Below are 19784 nucleotides of genomic sequence, written 5' to 3'. Positions count from 1 at the left end.
CCATCAGTTCAATTCCTTTGTAATTCAATTCCTTTTTGTACTAGTTACTGGGGCCCCTTTATGTTTCCACAAATTTTGATAAAAATTCTATTTCATCTAAATTCGCACATCATGTTCCAAGCGAAAATGTGCTTCTAACTACAGATTATTAAAAATCTTCACTTTGTAGTTGGAAACAACTTTTCACTCTGACCGTGAGACAGAACAGTGCAACTTGCTCGCAGTATGTGAGATAAATCACTCTGAATATTACTTCAAGTTTTCCGCAGTCAAATCCCGCCCCGCACGTTCCGATTGGCTGGACGACCGGCCTGCGGCCGAGTCTTTCTTTAATCCCATTGGTTTAGAGTAGCATAGTACCCTTCCGGTGGCGAAGGGTGACGCAACAGGTAGAGGATTGTGAGGGAGTAGTTTGGCAAACTACGGAAGTGTCATCGGATTCGCAAAATTCAGGTATGAAACTACAAGCTCAGCCTCGCAAATTGTACGCCCTGACTTTGACTTGACAATGGTAACTATTTTCCCCTTTAGTCATAGCCGCCACCCTTCCTCTTTTTCTCTTTTGCACCGGGCAAACCTCCAGAAACAGCGGTTGGTTTGTACGGCGCATGTGTTAATGTGGGAAGCAGCGAACTCTTCAGTTGAGGAAAGTAGTCGGGAGCGTCTCTACCACAGTGAATGTTACCGGCATTTTGTGTTTTAATTTAACCATGGGTCGGACAATATACAGATAACATACCCACCGCAAATCATCATCTATACTAATACCACTTGCCCCAGAACCTTCTAAGCCTTGCCAGTCAAGAACCTGTCTTGACACTCAGTTTTGTAAAAGGAACTGTACCCATCACTTCTCGACCCGTGCTTCTTCAGATCCCCGCTAAACCTTTTACTCCAAGCCTATGTCTATTAGTTTTGCATGGCTGTTCTGTTGGGGAGGTGGGGATACTAAGTTTCCTCAGCAACATCTCCATTGCCAGGATTAAATCCCATCGATCATTTTGCTAAATGATTAGTGTAGCCCTGTAGTCCAAGAGTAGCCTCTTTTTCACTACACCAGCAATTTCACATCAACTGTGAACTTACCAATCATTTGCCAGCAACTTTTATATTCTGTTACTATTTTCCTCTGCATATCGGACTAAAAGAATTGTATCATTTGCAAATTTTAAGCTTTTTCCCTGCACACACACATAATTACAGTTCTGACTTGGTTTCCTGTGAAACAAGGCTGTTTACCGTCTCCTGGTTTGAAAAGCAACTTTTCCAACTGGTACCAAATTTCTGTCCCTGATGGCTTTTACATTAATTCTTTTATTTGTCCTACCAACCTTTAACATGGGACTTTAAGAAAGCGTTCTGAAATATTGGCATGAGTGATATCTCCAGCACTTCCTTCAACATTATCACCTTTAAAAAAGATTACTCTAGTTAGTCAGGTCTGACTTATACCTCTAAGTCCTATGCCACGTGTCTTTATGAAGATGGCATCAGGCTGCGGTCTCTGTCAAGGTCTTGGCCCATTTGTTTTCTTGGTTGATAGAGATGGTTTGGGGACAGAGAAGGGTGTTAAAGGTCTGGTTAGAATTTAGGGGCAGGGTTGTGGAGAGTAAGAGATCAGGCTGAAATCTAGGGCTCTGCTCTGTATTTGAAGGCCAGCAGTGTGGATGTGGGACACAGGACATGCATAGACAATGTCAGGGGGGCAAGGGTATGGAAGAAGACCAGTGAGGATGAAGGCTGGTGGCTGCCCACATCGGTGAGTCCCTCCAGCTAGTGTAACCTGAAGTTCAGCCAGCACGTGTTTGTCTAGGGGAAGACAGCCCCTGGCCCCACCAAACTGAGAAATCTCGTCTGAGTGGATGCTGCATGACATATTGCCCGGTTACAAATCTGAACCGCAGAATATCAGACAGTACACCATATGCAATTAAAGGATTGAACTTTATAAATCTTAATCTGACTATAGGGTTAGTAAAGTAAATAAAAAGAAGAAAGGTCCATCTTAATGAAACAGTCTAATGTGCACGTTGGAGCTCAGGGATTCGTCCATTCATCCCCCATCAACCTCCGAGCATCGCCGACATTCAGACCCTCGCTCTGAGTCCACTCTGTCTGGTGGTCTACCAACTCTCTCCATTCGCGTCTTCTCTCTTCCATCTCTCCCGAACAAAAGACAGCAAAATCCCTGCTCCCAGACCCACAAGAAAGAACCACATGCCTCTCATTGGATGGCGCATATTCCAAAGCCCCCGTTATCTCCAGCCATAACCCAAACATTGCTGCTACAGAGAAACCGTTATATTAGCAGTGAAACCTTACAGCGTGTTACACTGGTTACCCCCCTAACTCGAGTCCGCAAGTCCTGCTTTAGAGACCTGGAGTTGGAGGTCTCATCATTGGTGAGTCCGGGAGCTGATATCAAAGTCAAAGGTGAATCGGGCTTAATGTTACCAGCATATGTCATTAAATTTGTTGTTTTTCAACAGCAGTACATTGTCATGCATAGTAATAAAAACTATAAATTCAAATAAGTGCTGCTCTTGAAACATTGAATGTGCATCTTCAGGCTCCTGTACTAGTTCTTTGATGGTGGCAATGAGAAAAGGGCATGTAGAGCTTTGACCAGCGGCCAATCAGGCGTCAGAAGTTTGGAGAGGTGGGGACTTCAAACAGGTCCACTGGCCGAGGATAAAAGGCAGGAGTGGTTCGTGGCAGCGTAAAAGAGCGTCCAGTTGGTGTTTGGGATTGGTTAGTAAGAGCAAACTGAAGGAAGGCAGGGGAGCAAGTGCAGCAGCCATTGTCTGAGTGGACATAGAGTGGTGATCTTAAAACTTTAGCTCTTCGAGGTTTCTGCGAAGAGAGGCCTCATTCAGGGAAAGCAAAGGGAAGAAAAGCTCAAGTTTATTTTCTCCTTTGTATCTGCTCAGTTAGGACAGCAGAGTTCTCAGGCAGGATGATGTAATGCTCCTCTTGCAGGATGTGGGAAGGCAGGGAGACCTCCAGTATCCCTGGCCAGTAGAACTGCGAGAAGTGCATCCAGCTGCAGCTTCTAACACTCTGCATTAAGGAGTTGGAACTGGATGAACTCTGGATCATTCGGGAGGCTGAAGGGCTGACAGATGAGATGTATAGAGAGGTAGTTACACCCAAGGTGCAGGACACAGGAAACTGGCTGATAATCAGAAGGGGAAAGGAGTTAAGGAGCCAGTGCAGATTACCTCTGTGGTCATCCCCCCTCAACAACAGGTATCTCACTATGGATACCATCGGGGGGTGGGGGTTGGTGACCTAGCAGGAAAGTCACAATAGTTGGGTCTCTGGCACTGAGTCTGCCTCTGTGACTCAGAAGGGAATGGGGAAAAATAGGCACGCTGTAGTGATAGGGGAACGGACAGGAGGTTCTGTGGGTGAGAACAAGATTCCTGGATGGTATGTTGCCAGGGTTTGGAATAACTCGATCGAGTCCTCAGCATTCTTAAGTGGGAGGGTGAACAGCCAAAAGTCGTGGTCCATGTAGGTACGAATGACATGGATAGGAAGAGTGATAAGGTTCTGCATAGGGAGTTCAGGAAGATAGGTGCTAAGTTAAAGGGCAGGACCTCCAGGGTTGTGACCTCAGGATTGCTACCCGTGCCATGTGTTATTGAGGCCAGAACTAGAAAGATTATATAGTTTAATACCTGGCTAAGATTATACATGGTGTAGGAGGGAGGGCATAAGATTTTTGGATCTTTGGGCTCTCTTCCAGGGAAGAAGGGACCTGTACAGAGGAACACATGCAAAATGCTGGAGGAACTCAGCAGGCCAGGCAGCGTCTATGGAAAAGACCAGACACAGCCTCAGAATAGAGAGGTGTCCTTTTAGAATGGAGATGAGGAGGAATTCCTTTAGCCAGAGAGTGGTGAGTCTGTGGAATTCAGGCAGCTGTGGAGGTCAAGCCTTTATGTATATTTAAGGCAGGGGTTGATAGATTATTCGTTGGTCAGGGCATGAAGGGATACAGGGAGAAGGTAGAGATTGTGGCTAAGAGACAATTTGGATCACCCATGATGAGACAGCAGAGCAGACGCAGTGGGCCAAGTAGCTTAATTCTCCTATTTCTTATGGCCTTGTGTACGGGATGATGGGGGTTCTTAATGAAGGATGCCGCTTTTTTGAGGCATTGCCATTTGAAGATGCCCTGGATGCTGGAAAGGCTCGTGCCCATGATGGAGCTGGCTGAGTTTAGAACCTTCTGCAGCTTTTCCCAACCTTTTGCACTGGCCCCTCCGTTCCAGACGGTGATGCAACCAGTTACAATGCTCTCCAAGGGTGGCTTTTGGGGCGTCTTTGGTGGCATTCCAATTCTCCTTGAACTTTGAATGAAACATAGCTTCTCTCGTGCCTTCTTTTGTGATTGCATCAATATGTTGGGTCCGGGATAGAATCAGAATCAGGTTTATTATCACCGGCATGTGACGTGAAATTTATTAACTTAGCAGCAGCAGTTCAATGCAATACATAATCTAGCAGAGAGAAACAATAATAAATAAACAAGTAAATCAATCATGTATATTGAATAGATTAAAAAATCATGCAAAAACAGAAATAATGTATATTTTTTAAATTTTATTTTTATTTGGATAAGGTATTCACAAGTAATACAAACTTTTTTTTAACATATATAACCTTTTCCATTTTTTATGTGAGTAAATCTATATTAATTTGTACATTCACAAGTGCACATTGAGATAATATAGAAAATAATTAGGCACTCAAATAGATGTTTATTTGCAATTGTAATTCCACTCTATTAAACTAAATGATAATAGTTGTTATAAAAAATGTTAATAATAGTGGTTGAATACTAATTTCCATGTATCTCTTCTGGTTCATTTCTTTCTGGTCCAAAATTTCCCCAGATCTTTACTTGTGTTAATTCCACATTTTCCAAAAAAAAGAACAGCAAACATTCAAGCCAAGGGTGCTTACATTAACACTATTACTATGTTGGTGAGACAAATAGTATAAACCATTAGGAGAGTCATCTAAAGTCTGCTCGCCCTGGGGTTATAAATTCAATCCATTTATTCCAAATTTGATAAAATGTTTCGTTTTGAATTCTCAGAGTAGGTCATCTTTTCCATTTTAAATATTTCCAAAATGATTTCATGCCAATCTTCTAATGTAGGTGATGTTGGAAATAATGTATATTTTTAAAAAAGTGAGATAGTGTCCAAAGATTCAATGTCCATTTAGGAATTGGATAGCAGAAGCTGGTCCTGAATGGCTGAGTGTGTGCCTTCAGGTTTCTGTACCTCCTACCTGATGGTGACAGTGAGAAAAATGCATTCCTTGGGTGCTGGAGATCCTTAGTAGTGGATGCTGCCTTTCTGAGACACCGCTCCCTAAAGATGTCCTGGGTACTTTGTAGGCTAGTGCCCAAGATGGAGCTGGCTAGATTTACAACCTTCTGCAGCTTCTTATGGTCCTGTGCAGTAGCCCCTTCATACCAGACAGTGATGCAAGCTGTCAGATTGCCCTCCATGGTACAACTATAGAAGTTTTTGAGTATATTTGTTGACATGTTAAATCTCTTCAAACTCCGAATAAAGTAGAGCCACTGCCTTGCCTTCTTTGTAACTACATCAATATGTTGGGACCAGGTTACATCTTCAGAGATCTTGACACCTGCACAGGAACTTAAAGCTGCTCACTCTCTCCACTTCTGATCCCTCTATGAGGATTGGTATGTGTTCCTTCATCTTGGCCTTCCCAAAGTCCACTGTAAGCTCTTTTGTCTTACTTTCAGTGCCAGGTTGTTGCTGCAGCACCATTTCACTAGTTGGCATATCTCACTCCTGTACGCCCTCTCATCACCACTTGAGATTCTACCAACAATGGTTGTATCATCAGCAAATTTATAGATGGTATTTGAGCTATGCCTAACCACACAGTCATGTGTATATAGAGAGTAGAGCAGTGGGCTAAGCACACACCCCTGAGGTGCGCCAGTGTTGATCGTTAGCAAGGAGTGTTGACTCAGGAATTTGAAACTGCTCACTTGATGAGGATTATTGTGTGTTTCTGAAGTCTACGATCAATTCCTTGGTCATCCTGACAATAAGTGCAAGGTCATTGCGATACTCCTTAACCAGCTGATCTATCTCGCTCCTCTATGCCTCCTTGTCATCATCTGAAATTCTACCAACAGTAGTTGTATTGTTGGCAAATTTATAGATGGACTTTGAGCTGTACTTAGCCACATAGTCGTGGATGTAGAGAGAGTAAAGCAGTGGGTTAAGCTTGATTTTTGATTTGGGTATGTCAGTTTGTACATTCATCCACACAGGTTTTGATGAAGTGGGTGACAACTGTAGCATATTCATTCAGGCTCTGAGATGAATCCTGAACACTGATTCAAAGCAGTTCTGTAAGTACTTGTCCTCTTCCCTTGACCATATCTTCTTGGTCCCCACTACAGGTGCTGCAAACTTTGGTCGCTGCCGATATGCAGGGAGTAGAAGCACAGTCAAGAAATTGTTCTTTCCGAAGTGTGGGCGTGGGATGGCACTTTAAGCATTCTTGATGGTGGTATAACAGTAGTCAAGTGTGTTGGCTCCTCTGGGTTCACAGGTGATATGTTGGTGGTGGTTGTTCAGAAACTTCTTCAGGCTGGCGTAGTAGTCCTAAATGGGCGTATGTGATGAATTCCGTCATTTCATGTGGTTACTCTATAGTTAATGGGCATGATTCTGTAGCACTTCTCGAGCAATGGTAGTATAATTGTCTTTCACCAGTCCCTTGCCATTTACCCTGTTGCTGGGGAGAAATGGGAGGTTACAACATGTTTCTCTGCAACCATTATAAATTCCTTCAGCAGCCCGGGATGCATCCCTTCTTGGTCAGATGACTATTAGCAAGTCTCCCTAGTACATCACTTTTCATCCCATCCGTTATCTCTATTGACTCACATTCTATTGAGATTTCAGTGGTCTTTTTCCAAGGGAAAGGGAATAGGTTTCAGATGAGGGGAATGATTTAAAGGCGCTTCTTGTTCACACACAGTGTTGGAACATGCTTGCAGAGGAAGTAGGTACAGTTACAACATTTAAAAGACACTTGTACTGTACATGAGTGGAAAAGATTTAGAGGGAGATGGGCCAAATGCAGACAAGCGTGTTTGGCTGAAGGGCCTGTTTCCATGCTGTGTTAATCTATGAATCTATAAAAGCATCTTCCCTGGTAAAGACCAGCAGAAAGAATTCATTTGGTTTTCCATTTGTAGTTTCAGTGTTAATGGAGAGATTACTGCCTTTTTCCTTTACCAGATGCACGCCTGCTCTTCTTTGCTATTCATGTGCTGGTTGAAGATTTTCAGACTCTTTTATATTAGCCACCATTCTCCTCTTCTCCACTTCATCTACCCCCCGTTAACTTGCAATGTCAAACACTTTCTTATCTGAATCATTTACGTTGTTTGTATCTTTCCTCATATTACATTGTTTTCTCGAAGCTCTGATTGTATTTATCTACCTTTACATTGATTGTAAAGTAACCAACCTGCACTTGAAGCATCTACTTAAAGGTCTTTCATTCGTTGAACAGTTTTTTCTGTAAATATTGGGTTCCACTCTATTCTGTCCAAAATTACTGTTGTCCCTGTGATGGACATCCTTTTGAAACTGGAAGTTCACATTTGGTTTTCCTCTTGTCCTTCGTAGCTAACCTGAAGCCTATAATCCAATGACAACCTTCTGAGATCTTCCACGAACACTTGGTCAACCTGATTCTCCAGAACCAAATCCAGCTACAACTTCACAAGGACACAAAATTGGATCAGGATTCAACCACTCAGCTCCTCAATATTGTCGTACCATGTAATATGATCCCTACTGCCTCCATCTCCTCTACCGTGCCAGTTCCCTATAGTTCATAGTTCCTCTGATGTTTCAAATATTTATCTGTTTGTCTTAATTATATCTAACAATCTGGTATCCATCACCATGGGGCAGAGAATTGTGGAGAATCACTATCTGTTGAGAGAAGCTGTTTCTATGCACTTCACATGGCAGATCCATTACTTTGTAGCTATGTCCTCTTATTGGACCTGAACTAAAGTAACTGAGCGACTGCTCCTGAATCCACCCTGGTTCCTCACACCTACCTTGCATTTCAATATGCTCATGGCTGATCTCCCCAGGCCTCAACTCCACTCCTGTGCCAGCTCCACAAACCTTTCAATTCCTTGACCATTGAAGAATTTATCAACCTTTTTAGCTATAGGTTGAGTACCCCTTATCTGAAATGTTTGGGGCCAGAAGTCTTTTGGACTGTAGATTTTTTCGTATTTTGAATATAGACAATAGGTGCAGGAGTAGGCCATTCAGCCCTTCGAGCCAGCACCACCATTCACTGTGAGCATGGCTGATCATCCACAATCAGTACCCTATTCCTGCCTTCTCCCCATACCCCTTCACTCCGCTATCTTTAAGAGCTCTATCTAACTCTTTCTTGAAAGAATCCAGAGAATTGGCCTCCACTGCCTTCTGAGGCAGAGCATTCCACAGAACCACAACCCTCTGTGTGAAAAAGTTTTTCCTCAACTCCGTTCTAAATTGTCTCCCCTTATTCTTAAACTGTGACCTCTGGTTCTGGACTCCCCCAACATCGGGAACGTGTTTCCTGCCTTTAGCGTGTCCAATCCCTTAATAATCAGATATGTTTCAATCAGATCCCTCTTATCCTTCTAAATTCCAGTGTATACAACCCCAGTCGCTCCAATCTTTCAACATATGACAGTCCCACCATCCTGGGAATTAACCTAATTATATATTAAGATAGCTTGGGATCACCATAATTTCCCACTGAATTTATCTGCTACCGGAAAGCAGGCTGTGTCTTACACTTGTTCATCACACAAAAGTACTTAACAGTGTAATGTGTGCAGAGTGACAAAAGCAGCACAGCAGCATCAGCTGTTGAGTAACAACAGACTTTGTCTCTCTCTATGATCCTGCCTTTTGATTAAAATATTACAGTACACTGTATTAGTATCTTATTTTATCTTGGGTTTTTTGTAAGGTATAAAAAAACAGCATTCTAGTCTTGCTCTGCTGTTAGGTTTTCATCAGCAACAATCTTTGCAAATTCATCAATGAATTTCTCTGCTGCTTCATGATCAGCAGACGCTTTAAAAATTCAATACCATGCCTTTTCTTAAATTTCTGTACTCAGCCCGCTGAGTATTCACAATTACCTTCAAATTTCAGTTTGTCGTGATAGATCTTTGTTTGTTTCATGATTAGCATACTGTTAAGCAGCAAACGTTCACTCCGCTAATGAATCGACTCTTTTCAATACACGATTGAGACCTTCATTTTTCACTTTATGCAGTGCTTATCTAGTTTTCATTAACTTCTGTGCATTACATGTGTGAGCTCATTTCTCAGAACTGTCTGTGCTGTGCATCTCCTGGGATTTTCCATCTGTGACATTTGTCAGAGCCCAACTTCTCAGATTTTAGAATTTTGGATAAGGTGTTTTCAACCTGACCTCCATTTATCTGCACTCCACCACCTTCAGAGGAAGAGAAATCCAAAATATACCACCCTCCGCCTGAAGAAATTTCCATGGCTTTTATCTTATAAATAGTGCCCTTGTTCAAGACTGTCTCACTGGATGCAGTACATGTTCCATTAGCTGGATCATGAGGAGTGTTGGAATGGATATTCAACTGAAATAAGGGTTATAGGAAATGTAGGCTGAAGCAGTACAGGATGGCTAGCTTCAGTAAACAAGTATTTCTGACTGACGGATAAATCCCCTGACAAAAATTTCTCCAGTGCAGAAACCTTGTTTAATTCAGGGACTGCCTGCAGATCTTAAGGGGATCAAAACTGTTCACAGTAGAATTGAAACAACACCATTATATTTTTTAACATTATAGTCCCCTTTCAAATAGAATAATTGCCTTTATTGCCTTCTTAACTTACTCGCTGTGTCTGTGTGCAAACCATCGTACTTGGATCTGTCTGTGCTCTACAGATTTGCAGTGTCTGTCAATTTAGATAAAAATTTGCCTTCAGACTCCTCTTATTGAAGTGCATTCCCTTGCACTTTCCTACCCTAAATTCCATTTGGCAAGATTTTTGCCTAATGTCTAACCTCTTCACATCCTCCTCACAGTATGCCCTCCTATATTTACATTTCAGAGCGTTGATTGTTCTTTTGCATTTAACATTGTCCAAATCAGAATTGGATAGTTGAAATCCCCAAATACCACCACATTGCAATTTCCCAGCAGATTCTCTCTTCCCTCTTTTCCACACCCCTCCCCCCACTGCCCTTTATTTTCTTTCGCCCATTTTCACTTTTTGGTACGTTTTCTTGTTCCTTCGGCTATTTGTGCTTACAGCTCACTAACATTATTCACAACTGTGCAGTCCTGGGTAGGTCTGTAGTCTAGTGTAATTTTCTGTTGTTTTACGTAGTTCAGTGTAGTTTTTCTTTGTTCATGTAGCACCATGGTCCTGAAAAACATTGTCTCGTTTTTACTGTGTACTGTACCAGCAGTTATGGTCGAAATGACAATTAAAAAGTGACAACTTGAACTGTGTGTTACCGTATACGTATTCTATACCTATGCATGGCTTTCTTGCAGCCTGCCCTAATGCTGTGCTGCTTCCCGTACAAGTGCTCTGTATACTCTCCTTTCTACTGCTGTATTGATGTCTCGTGTGGTGACCGCAAGTTGCTGTCATAATCATTGTATTCTTTAAAATCTAAATTATTATTTGCTATGGCTGTTCCTTTTATACTAACGCAATGACTTGAGTTTTGAAAATTATCTGTATGGAAAACATGCAAAATAAAGTTTGTCACTATACAATAATAAAAACATGACCAATTACTGTTTCTCTGCCAATTTGATTTAAAGCACCATGGACATAATAGCACTATTACCTGTGGTAATATCAATGAAGGTTGTTACTAGATTGTAAGTGGATAAAAAGGGCTATGAAGGAAACAAGTGGAGACCTCAGAGGTAGTAACCAAGGTTGAAGCAAATTAGAGTTCCTATGACCAAGTTTTCTATCATGTCTTGGTGAGACATAGAGCACCATAGCACAGAAACCAGCCCTTCGGCCCATCTCATCCATACTGTGTTATTTTTCTTAGTCCCATTGACCTGCATCTGGTCCGTAGCACCTCCTGCCCCTCCCATCAATGTAGTCATCTGGTAATCATCCTACAATAACAGGAAACCTGTGCGGGAGAGTTTTTAAAGTGGGAAAGTCATTGTATTGGGGCAGTTCCACTCTCTTGACTCAGAAGTCCAGATCCAGTGGTACAAACAAGCATCACAAACTGGGGTCTTCCTTCCTTAGATGGGAAGTAGCCCAGCATTAGGGAGACTGCAAGCCATGGATAGGTAACAGACAGAGTTGTGCATAACGTGAGTGAGCTGTAAGCCTAAATAGCTGTATGAGCAAGATAACTTCTTATGTGCCTTGCAAGCCCTTCGCTTTTCAGAGTGTTGCAGTACCACGTGTCACTTTCGATCTCATCTGCCCAGTCCGCCACAGCTGACCGCATGCTTGGCCGGGCATGTCCCCATCTTACCTGTGTATAAAGCTGCCAGTTACCTTCATCTGGTTTAGCCCACCTGTTAAATTGGTGCACCAGGGTGTGGCCACTGTCACATGTAGACACTACATGGAGCCACAGGTGAGAACTGAGTGTCCAGTGGGGGACCTAAGGTGAGTGAGCTGCCCTGGAATGGACACAACAAGCTCCTTCACCTGAGGTGCGACCCTTTCCCTAGGCATCCCATACACCCCACTCTTATCCAAAGGTTATCTACTTATCTAAAACTTCTGTTAATTGTTGCTATCAAACCAGCATCCACCACTGCTGCTGGCAGCTCATTCCACACTTGCACCATCCTCTGAGTGAAAAGGCCCCTCTTGAATATTTCACCTTTCACCCTTAACCCATGACCTCTGATTCTAGCCTCATCTAATCTTAGTTGAAAAAAACCTACTTGCATTTCCTCTATCTACTCATAATTTTGTATAATTCTATCAAATTTCTGCTCATTCTCCTACGCTCTAGGGAATGAAGTCCAAGCCTTTCCCTATTCCCCAGGCAAAGGGTGTGAATTTGTGGAATTTATTACCACAGGCAGCTGTGGAGGCCAAGTCATTGGGTGTATTTAAGGCAGAGCTTGATAGACTCTTGATAGGACATGGCATCAAAGGTTCTGGGGAGAACACTGGGGAATGCAGCTGATGAGGGGGAGAAAAGGATCAGCCATGATTGAATGGTGGAGCAGACTCGGTGGGTCAAATAGCATAATTCTGCTCCGATGTCTTACAATCTTATGGTCTAACTCAGATCCTCAAGTCAGACAACATTCTTGTAAATTTTTTCTGTACTCAATCTTATTGATATCTTTCCTTTTGGTAGGTGACCAGAATTGCACACAGTACTTCAAATTAGCCCTCACCAATTTCTAATACAACTTTAACATAACATCCCAACTCCTGTGCTCAATGTTTTGACATACAAAGGCTATTTTGCCAAAAGCTTTCTTTACCTTTGAGGCCACCTTCAAGGAATTGTAGTTCTGTATTCCCGGATCCCTCTGTTTCGCTGCACTCCTCAGTGCCCTACCTTGCTCTGTGTAAGTCCTCCCCTTCAGTTGTCTTGCACCTCTTGCCACTAGACCCCAACTTGTCACGGACTGTGTGGTGGCTGCCCATGCATCATCATCCGCAGCTAAAACAAATTCGTGCACAGACATTCTCCACTAAGGAAGTTGATTGAACTACCAAAAGACCCAACCACTAACCATAGCCACCACTTGCTGGTGCACCAAAATACAGAATGTGAGCCCTGGATCAGCCTCTACAGCCCACCAATAGACAACCCCATCATACTCAACGCGAGTGATTGCACGACGACCAAGTCCTCCCAAACTGGACAGACACCTCACACGTGTGCATTAAATTCTACCTGCCATTTTAGCCTATTTTTCTAGCTGGTTCGGATCCCATTGCAAGCTTTGATAGTCAACATCGTGGTGTCAGCCACAAATTTTGCTGATGGAGTTTACCACATTGTCATCCAAAGCATTAGTACAGATGATCAACAGCAACAGCTCCAGCACTGGTCCCTGCATCAAGCCTCCAGTCAGAGAGGCAACCATGTACTACCACTCTCCGGCATCTCCCGCTAATTCAATGTTAAATCTAGCTGACTACTTCATCCTGAGTGCCAAGCGACTGAACATTTTGAACCAGCTTTCGGTGCAGGACTTTGTCAAAGGCCTTGCTAAGCTCCATGTAGACAATGATCACTGTCTTTCCTTCATCAGCTTTCCTGGTAACTTCCTTGAAAAGCTTTCTAAGGTTGATTAGATGTGACTACCACACACCAAGCCGTGTTGACTGTCCCTACTAAAGCCTGGTTTATACTTCTGCGTCAACGCCACGCCATAAGTACTGCGTTGCCGCAAACCCTGCGCCAGAGGATGCATTGCTGCGACGCGCACCTCTCCCAAAATGTAACTACGCGTCGCAGCAACGCAGACCACAACTGTGATTGGTCCGCTTGGTAGCATCGCATTTCCTGCTACGCTGCAATAGCTTCCCATTGGCGACTGAAAGGCAGGGAAGGAGCTCTGGCTGCAATGCTTTCCATAAAGCTTTACAGACCTCTGAAATTATGGAGGACACATTTCGCTTTCACGAAAAAAGATACTCGGTTCTTGCTTACCCCGCGAAAGACTACCGTGACCATGAAGCCTTGCGAGGGCAGGTGAGTGAGCTTGCGTGACGTGCATGAATTGTGGAGCGACACAGACACACCAACGCACAAGTATAAATGCTCACAACGCGCGTAGGCTACTTGTGTAGGTTACGGCGTCGAATTGACACAGAAGTATAAACCAGGCTTAAGGCCTTGTCTGTACAAATACAGTGGCATGCAAAAGTTTGGGCACCCCGGTCAAAATTTCTGTTACTGTGAATAGCTAAACAAGTAAAAGATGAACTGATTTCCAAAAGGCATAAAGTTAAAGATGACACACTTCTTTAATATTTTAAGCAAGAAAACTTTTTTATTTCCATGTTTTACAGTTTCAAAATAACGAAAAAGGAAAAGGGCCTGAAGCAAAAGTTTGGGCACTCTGCATGGTCAGTACTTAGTAACGCCCCCTTTGGCAAGTATCATAGCTTGTAAATGGTTTTTGTAGCCAGCAAAGAGTCTGTCAATTCTTGTTCAGGGGATTTTTGCCCATTCTTTCTTGCAAAAGGCTCCTAGTTCTATGAGATTCTTGGGCCGTCTCGCATGCACTGCTCTTTTGAGGTCTATCCACAGATTTTCGCTGATGTTTAGGTCAGGGGATTGTGAGAGCCATGGCAAAACCTTCAGCTTGCGCCTCTTAAGGTAGTCCATTGTGGATTTTGAGATGTGTTTAGGTTCATTATCCTGTTGTAGACGCCATCCTCTTTTCATCTTCAGATTTTTTTTACAGATGGTGTGATGTTTGCTTCCAGAATTTGCTGATATTTAATTAAATTCATTCTTCCCTCCACCCGTGAAATGTTCCCCATGCCACTGGCTACAACACAAACCCAAATCATGATCGATCCACCCCCGTGCTTAACAGTTGGAGAAGTGTTCTTTTCATGAAATTCTGCACCCTTTTTTCTCCATTTTTTCTCATTGCTGCCAAAAAACTCTTATTTTAATTTCATCCGTCCACAGGACTTGTTTCCAAAATGCATCAGGCTTGTTTAGATGTTCCTTTGAACCTTTTGAATAGAACTTTTTGGCTGCAATGAGCAAAGGTATGTTTGGAGAAAAAAAGGTGCAGAATTTCATGAAAAGAACCCCTCTCCAACTGTTAAGCATGGGGGTGGATCGATCATGCTTTGGACTTGTGTTGCAGCCAGTGACATGGGGAACATTTACTGGTAGAGGGAAGAATGAATTCAATTAAATACCAGCAAATTCTGGAAGCAAACGTCACAAAGGTGAAAAGAGGATGGCTTCTACAACGGGATAATGATCCTAAACACACCTCAAAATCCACAATGGACTACCTCAAGAGGCGCAAGCTGAAGGTTTTGCCATGGCCCTCACAGTCCCCTGACCTAAACATCATTGAGAAGCTATTGATAGACCTCAAGAGCAGTGCATGCAAGACAGCCCAAGAACCTCACAGAACTAGAAGCCTTTTGCATGGAAGAATGGGCGAAAATCCCCCAAACAAGAATTGAAAGACTCTCAGCTGGCTACGAAAAGCGTTTACAAGCTGTGATACTTGCCAAAGGGGGTGTTACTAAGTACTGCCATGCAGGGTGCCCAAACTTTTGATTCGGGCCCTTTTTCCTTTTTTGTTATTTTGAAACTGTAAAAGATGGAAATAAGAAAAAAGTTTTCTTGCTTAAAATATTCAAGAAATGTGTCATCTTTAACTTTATGCCTTTTGGATATCAGTTCATCTTTTACTTGCTTAGCTATTTACAGTAACAGAAATTTTAACCGGGGTGCCCAAACTTTTGCATGCCACTGTACATATATCCTGTTCCTTGGAAAATCTTCCAAAAATTTACTCATTACTGATGACAGGCTCATTGACTATAATTTCCCATCTTATTTTTAGAGCCTTTCTTGAACAGCATTAACTAATCTCCAGTCCTTTACCTCCTCACCTGTGGCTAAGGACATATTAAATATTTCTGCTAAGGCCCCTGAAATTCTCGCACTAGCCTTCCACTCGATCTGAGAGGACAGCTGGTCAGGCCCTGGGAAGTAATCCATCCTAACTTGCACCTCTTCTGTAACCCATATATGGTCCACGGCCTCACTGTTGTTTTGCCATGGTGTAAATACAGATGCAAAAGATTTGTTTAGGATCTTCCCCATCTCTTTCGGTTCCATCCAAAGATGACCACACTCTGTAGAAACCCTTGTCATTCTCCCTCACCTTCTCTGCCAGTGCCACCTTATTCCTGCTCTTAAATCTCCTGGTTTCCCTCTTGAGTGTGTTTTTTTTTTTTGCATTTCTTGTACTCAAGGACCTCATTTGTTCCTTGCTACCTAGACTGCTAAGCATCACCTTCTTCTAACCAGAGCCTCACTGTCCCTCAAAAGCAAGTTTCCCTAAACTTGTTAGCCTTGCCTTTTATTCTAACAGAAACATACAAAGTCTACTTTCAATATTTCACTTTTGAAGGCTTCCCATTTGCCAAGCATCACTTAGGTAGAAATAAAACCTATCCCAATCCATGCTTGCTAGATGCTTTCTGATGCCATCAAAATTGGCCTTTCTACAATTTAGAATCTCTAACTGAGGAGCAGTCCTATCCTTCTGCATAATTATATGGAAATGAATGGAGTTATGATCACTAGATCAAAAGTGTTTCCAAACACACATTTCTGTCATTTCCTTGTCTCATTCCCAAAGAGGGTGATGTAGCTTTGTCAAAGTTTATTTGATAACACTTCAGTGAGCTCCTCAGGATGTTTGCTACAGAGAAGCTGGAAAATAATAGCAAAGTGTGGCATTTCTGATGTAGAATTACACTTCCCTTTGTAGCAAACTGAACAGGAACCAATGTAAATACAAATCCCTTGTACCACCTCAGTGTTGGATCCTGATACTTTTGCATTCCAAAGGTACTTTGGAAGACAAGAATGGAGGAATAAAACTTGTTGCTTATGACCGTTTATTAAATGTTACAAGAATGAAAATGAACCCAAGAGAGCTGAGAACAATGAAAATAAGAAGGAAAAAGGCAATCTTGATACTTTAAACAGAGGTAAACAAAAAGTTCCAGTGATAACAAATAATCTATAAAATAGCCAGATTCAAGTAGAGTGACATCAGCTACTGACAACTAAGAAGCTTTTAGAAAAGTACAAAAACAACAGTGCCTTAATTGCTGGAAAATTCACTGAAGAATTACGTGTATACAGGTGGACATATAACAATACAAGCAAGCACAGGAAAGTTAAGATATTATTGTACCTCAGTACATGCGATGATTATCAATCCATTTACTTCTCACTCTCCTTGAAGCGGAAACTCAATCCTAAAGGCTATAGAAAGAAATGTAAACTATTGCTCTATAAGAAAGGAACAGTTTTGCAGCCAGCCAGTTCAGGGAGGTAACAAAACTGAAGGAAAACTATAAGGTGTGAAAACTATGAATTTTATTACGGGCAAGAGGGAGAGTTTGTGGGATGCAGATCGACATCTTTAGAAGAATGAAAGGAAATAATATTTCATGGAAGTAGTGTTGTTTGGATGTTTTATTTTGTATTTGTTGAATGTTATTTTGAACACTTGTTTTACATGGTGTGTATTAAAGGGTTTGCATATGGGAACGTCAAACTACTCATCTAACTATCACTCTGTTTACCAGGACCTGGATATCACTGAACAGAACAGGAGAGTATTTATCTGTTGTGGACACTATTTCTAACGTCAGGGTGAATGGCTTGGCTCTGAGGCACATATACGGTACTGGCAGTGTCTCACTTCACTGACTGTGGAAACAACTTCATAAAGATGAATAACCTGAAATGAAAACTGTGCCTTTCACAGTGAGGAGGAACTGTGCATGGGTTCCATATATGGAGGAGACTTACGTTCATTCCTCAATCTCGAAAGACACAAGGGTACTCAGACCATGGAGAAACTGTGTAAATGTAGGGAGTGTGAAAAACGATTCAGCTACCCATCCCAGCTAGAAACTCATCAGCGTACGCACACAAAGGAGAGGCCGTTTACCTGCTCCATGTGTGGCAAGGGTTTTACTCAGTCAACCCACCTGGACACTCACGTCCTGGCGCACACAGGGGAAAGACCATTCAATTGCTCAGTGTGTGGAAAGCAGTTCACTCGGTCATCCAACCTGCTGAGACACCAGCGAGTTCACACTGGAGAGAGGCCGTTCACCTGCTCCTTGTGCGGGAACAGATTTACTCAGATGTCCAGCCTCCAGAAACACCAGCTCGTTCACTCTGAAAAAAGAACATTTAATTGTTCTCACTGTGAAAAAAGCTTTAAAAGCTTGGAGGTTCTGCTGAGACACCTGCGTATCCATACAGGGGAGAGGCCGTTCACCTGTAACGTTTGTGGAAAGGGATTCACTCAGTCAACCCATCTGCAGATACATAAGCGAGTTCACACAGGGGAGAGACCGTTCTGTTGCTCCACTTGTGGGAAGGGATTCACTTGTTCATCAAACCTGCTGACACACCAGAGAGCTCACACTGGGGAGAGGCCTTTCACCTGCTCTGTATGTGGGAATGGATTCACTCAGCTATCCCACCTGCAGTCCCATCACCAGCGAGTTCATACTGATGAGAGAACGTTTCATTGCTCCAGATGTGGGAAGAGTTTCAAAAACTCAGGAGGTCTGCTAAGTCACCAGCTTGTTCACTCGGGGGAGAAACTGTTCAGTTGCTCTGACTGTGCTAAAGGATTCAGTCATTCATCTAACCTGCTACGGCACCAGCGGATTCATCCTGGGACAATCCCTCTGTCTTGTTCAGTGTGTGGGAAGGGATTCACTCAGTTGTCCCGTCTACTGTCACACCAACAATTTCACAAATGATTGCAGAGTTTTTTATTCTGCTCATATGACAGCTGTTAATCACAGCCAGAGCTGATCATTGTGACATTTTGATTCTGGTCGTAATATTAATAGTTTAAAAGTGTAAAATCAGCGTTCTTTTAAATAACATTGGTTTACTCCTTGAAGTTCAGAAGTTGAACTAAATACATCTTTGAATTGAATTCCTATTGCTTATTAAGAGATGGAGTGAGAACACTCCTCTTGCTTTGTCACTGCCAGGCTCAGATTAATGAGCCAGATCAAATCTTGCTCATGAAAGATTTCCCTATGTGAATGGAGACTGCTATTCGTAATCATGAAGGCATAAATACAAAATTTTTTGCTAAAATTTCTAGCAACAACTTAATAATGGTTTCCTCCTTAAAAGACCATAAGAAATAGGATCAGAGTTAGGCCATCTGGCCTATCGAGTCTGATCTGCCATTCAGTCATGGTTGATCCTTTTTTTAAAATCTCCTCCTTAACCCCAGTTCCCGGGCTTCTCCCGTAACCTTGCCATGTCCGATCAAGAACCTATCAATCTCTGCCTTAAATATACCCAATGACCTGGCCTCCACAGCTGCAGATGGCAACAAATTCCACAAATTCATCACCCTTTGGCTAAAGAAATCTATCTGCATCTCTGTTTTGAAAGGACGCCTCTCTATCCTGAGGCTGTGCCCTCTTGTCCTAGACTCTCCCACCATGGGAAACATCCTTTCCGCATCTACTCTGTCTAGGCTTTTTAAAAGTATAGAATTGTGACTGACAACTTTGCCTTCATAGCCTGAAATCATCTTTTCAGCCCTTATCGATCTAAAAAAACTCGGCAATAATCTCTATTTTTATCCATTCAATATTTCATCATTGATTTTCAAATAGTCACACTGCTTTAAAATGGTTCATATGCTGATTGTTGGGATTAATGTGACATGTTATACTGTTTCTGAAAGACCATTCTGGGAATGGTCTTTTATTTAGCACATTCTAGATGCAGATATGCCTCAAGACTTTTTGATATGTTGATAGTCAGCAGAGAAGTACTGCTCACAAATGAATGTGCTTGCCAAAGTTAATGTTCCTCTCTGGATAACTGACTTGGTTTCTTTACTTTCCAAAACTTTTCAGAAATCAAGAGAATTGCAAAAGTTCTGCAGAATTTCT

The 19784-nt window shown here is 42.4% G+C and overlaps 1 protein-coding gene across 5 annotated transcripts; it reads left to right on the top strand.

The window, feature by feature from the left end:
- Nucleotides 1-370: 370 nt before the first annotated feature.
- Nucleotides 371-18770, top strand: LOC140203970 (uncharacterized). 5 transcript variants are annotated; one of them, XR_011887476.1, is made up of 3 exons: nt 371-453; nt 6335-6415; nt 7707-10910. XR_011887476.1 is itself a non-coding variant. In XM_072270165.1 (2 exons), exon 2 carries the CDS (start codon nt 17622-17624, stop codon nt 18618-18620), a length of 999 nt encoding a protein of 332 aa, XP_072126266.1. In that variant the 5' UTR covers nt 378-453; nt 17424-17621; the 3' UTR covers nt 18621-18770. The 5 variants fall into 5 exon arrangements, 1 of the variants encoding a protein (XP_072126266.1); XR_011887475.1 differs by lacking the exon at nt 6335-6415 and adding an exon at nt 6467-6576 and having other exon boundaries at nt 372-453; XR_011887473.1 differs by lacking the exon at nt 6335-6415 and adding an exon at nt 6467-6618 and having other exon boundaries at nt 372-453.
- The last annotated feature ends 1014 nt before the right edge of the window (nt 18771-19784 follow it).

This window comes from Mobula birostris, chromosome 10 (genome assembly GCF_030028105.1).
Source record: "Mobula birostris isolate sMobBir1 chromosome 10, sMobBir1.hap1, whole genome shotgun sequence".
Classification (NCBI taxonomy): domain Eukaryota; kingdom Metazoa; phylum Chordata; class Chondrichthyes; order Myliobatiformes; family Myliobatidae; genus Mobula; species Mobula birostris.
Note: the sequence above shows the minus strand (reverse complement) of the source record. Positions and strands in the feature narration are given on the sequence as shown.

Coding starts and splice junctions, on each gene's coding strand:
- LOC140203970 (XM_072270165.1), top strand. CDS start 17,622: ATGGGTTCCATATATGGAGGAGACTTACGTTCATTCCTCAATCTCGAA.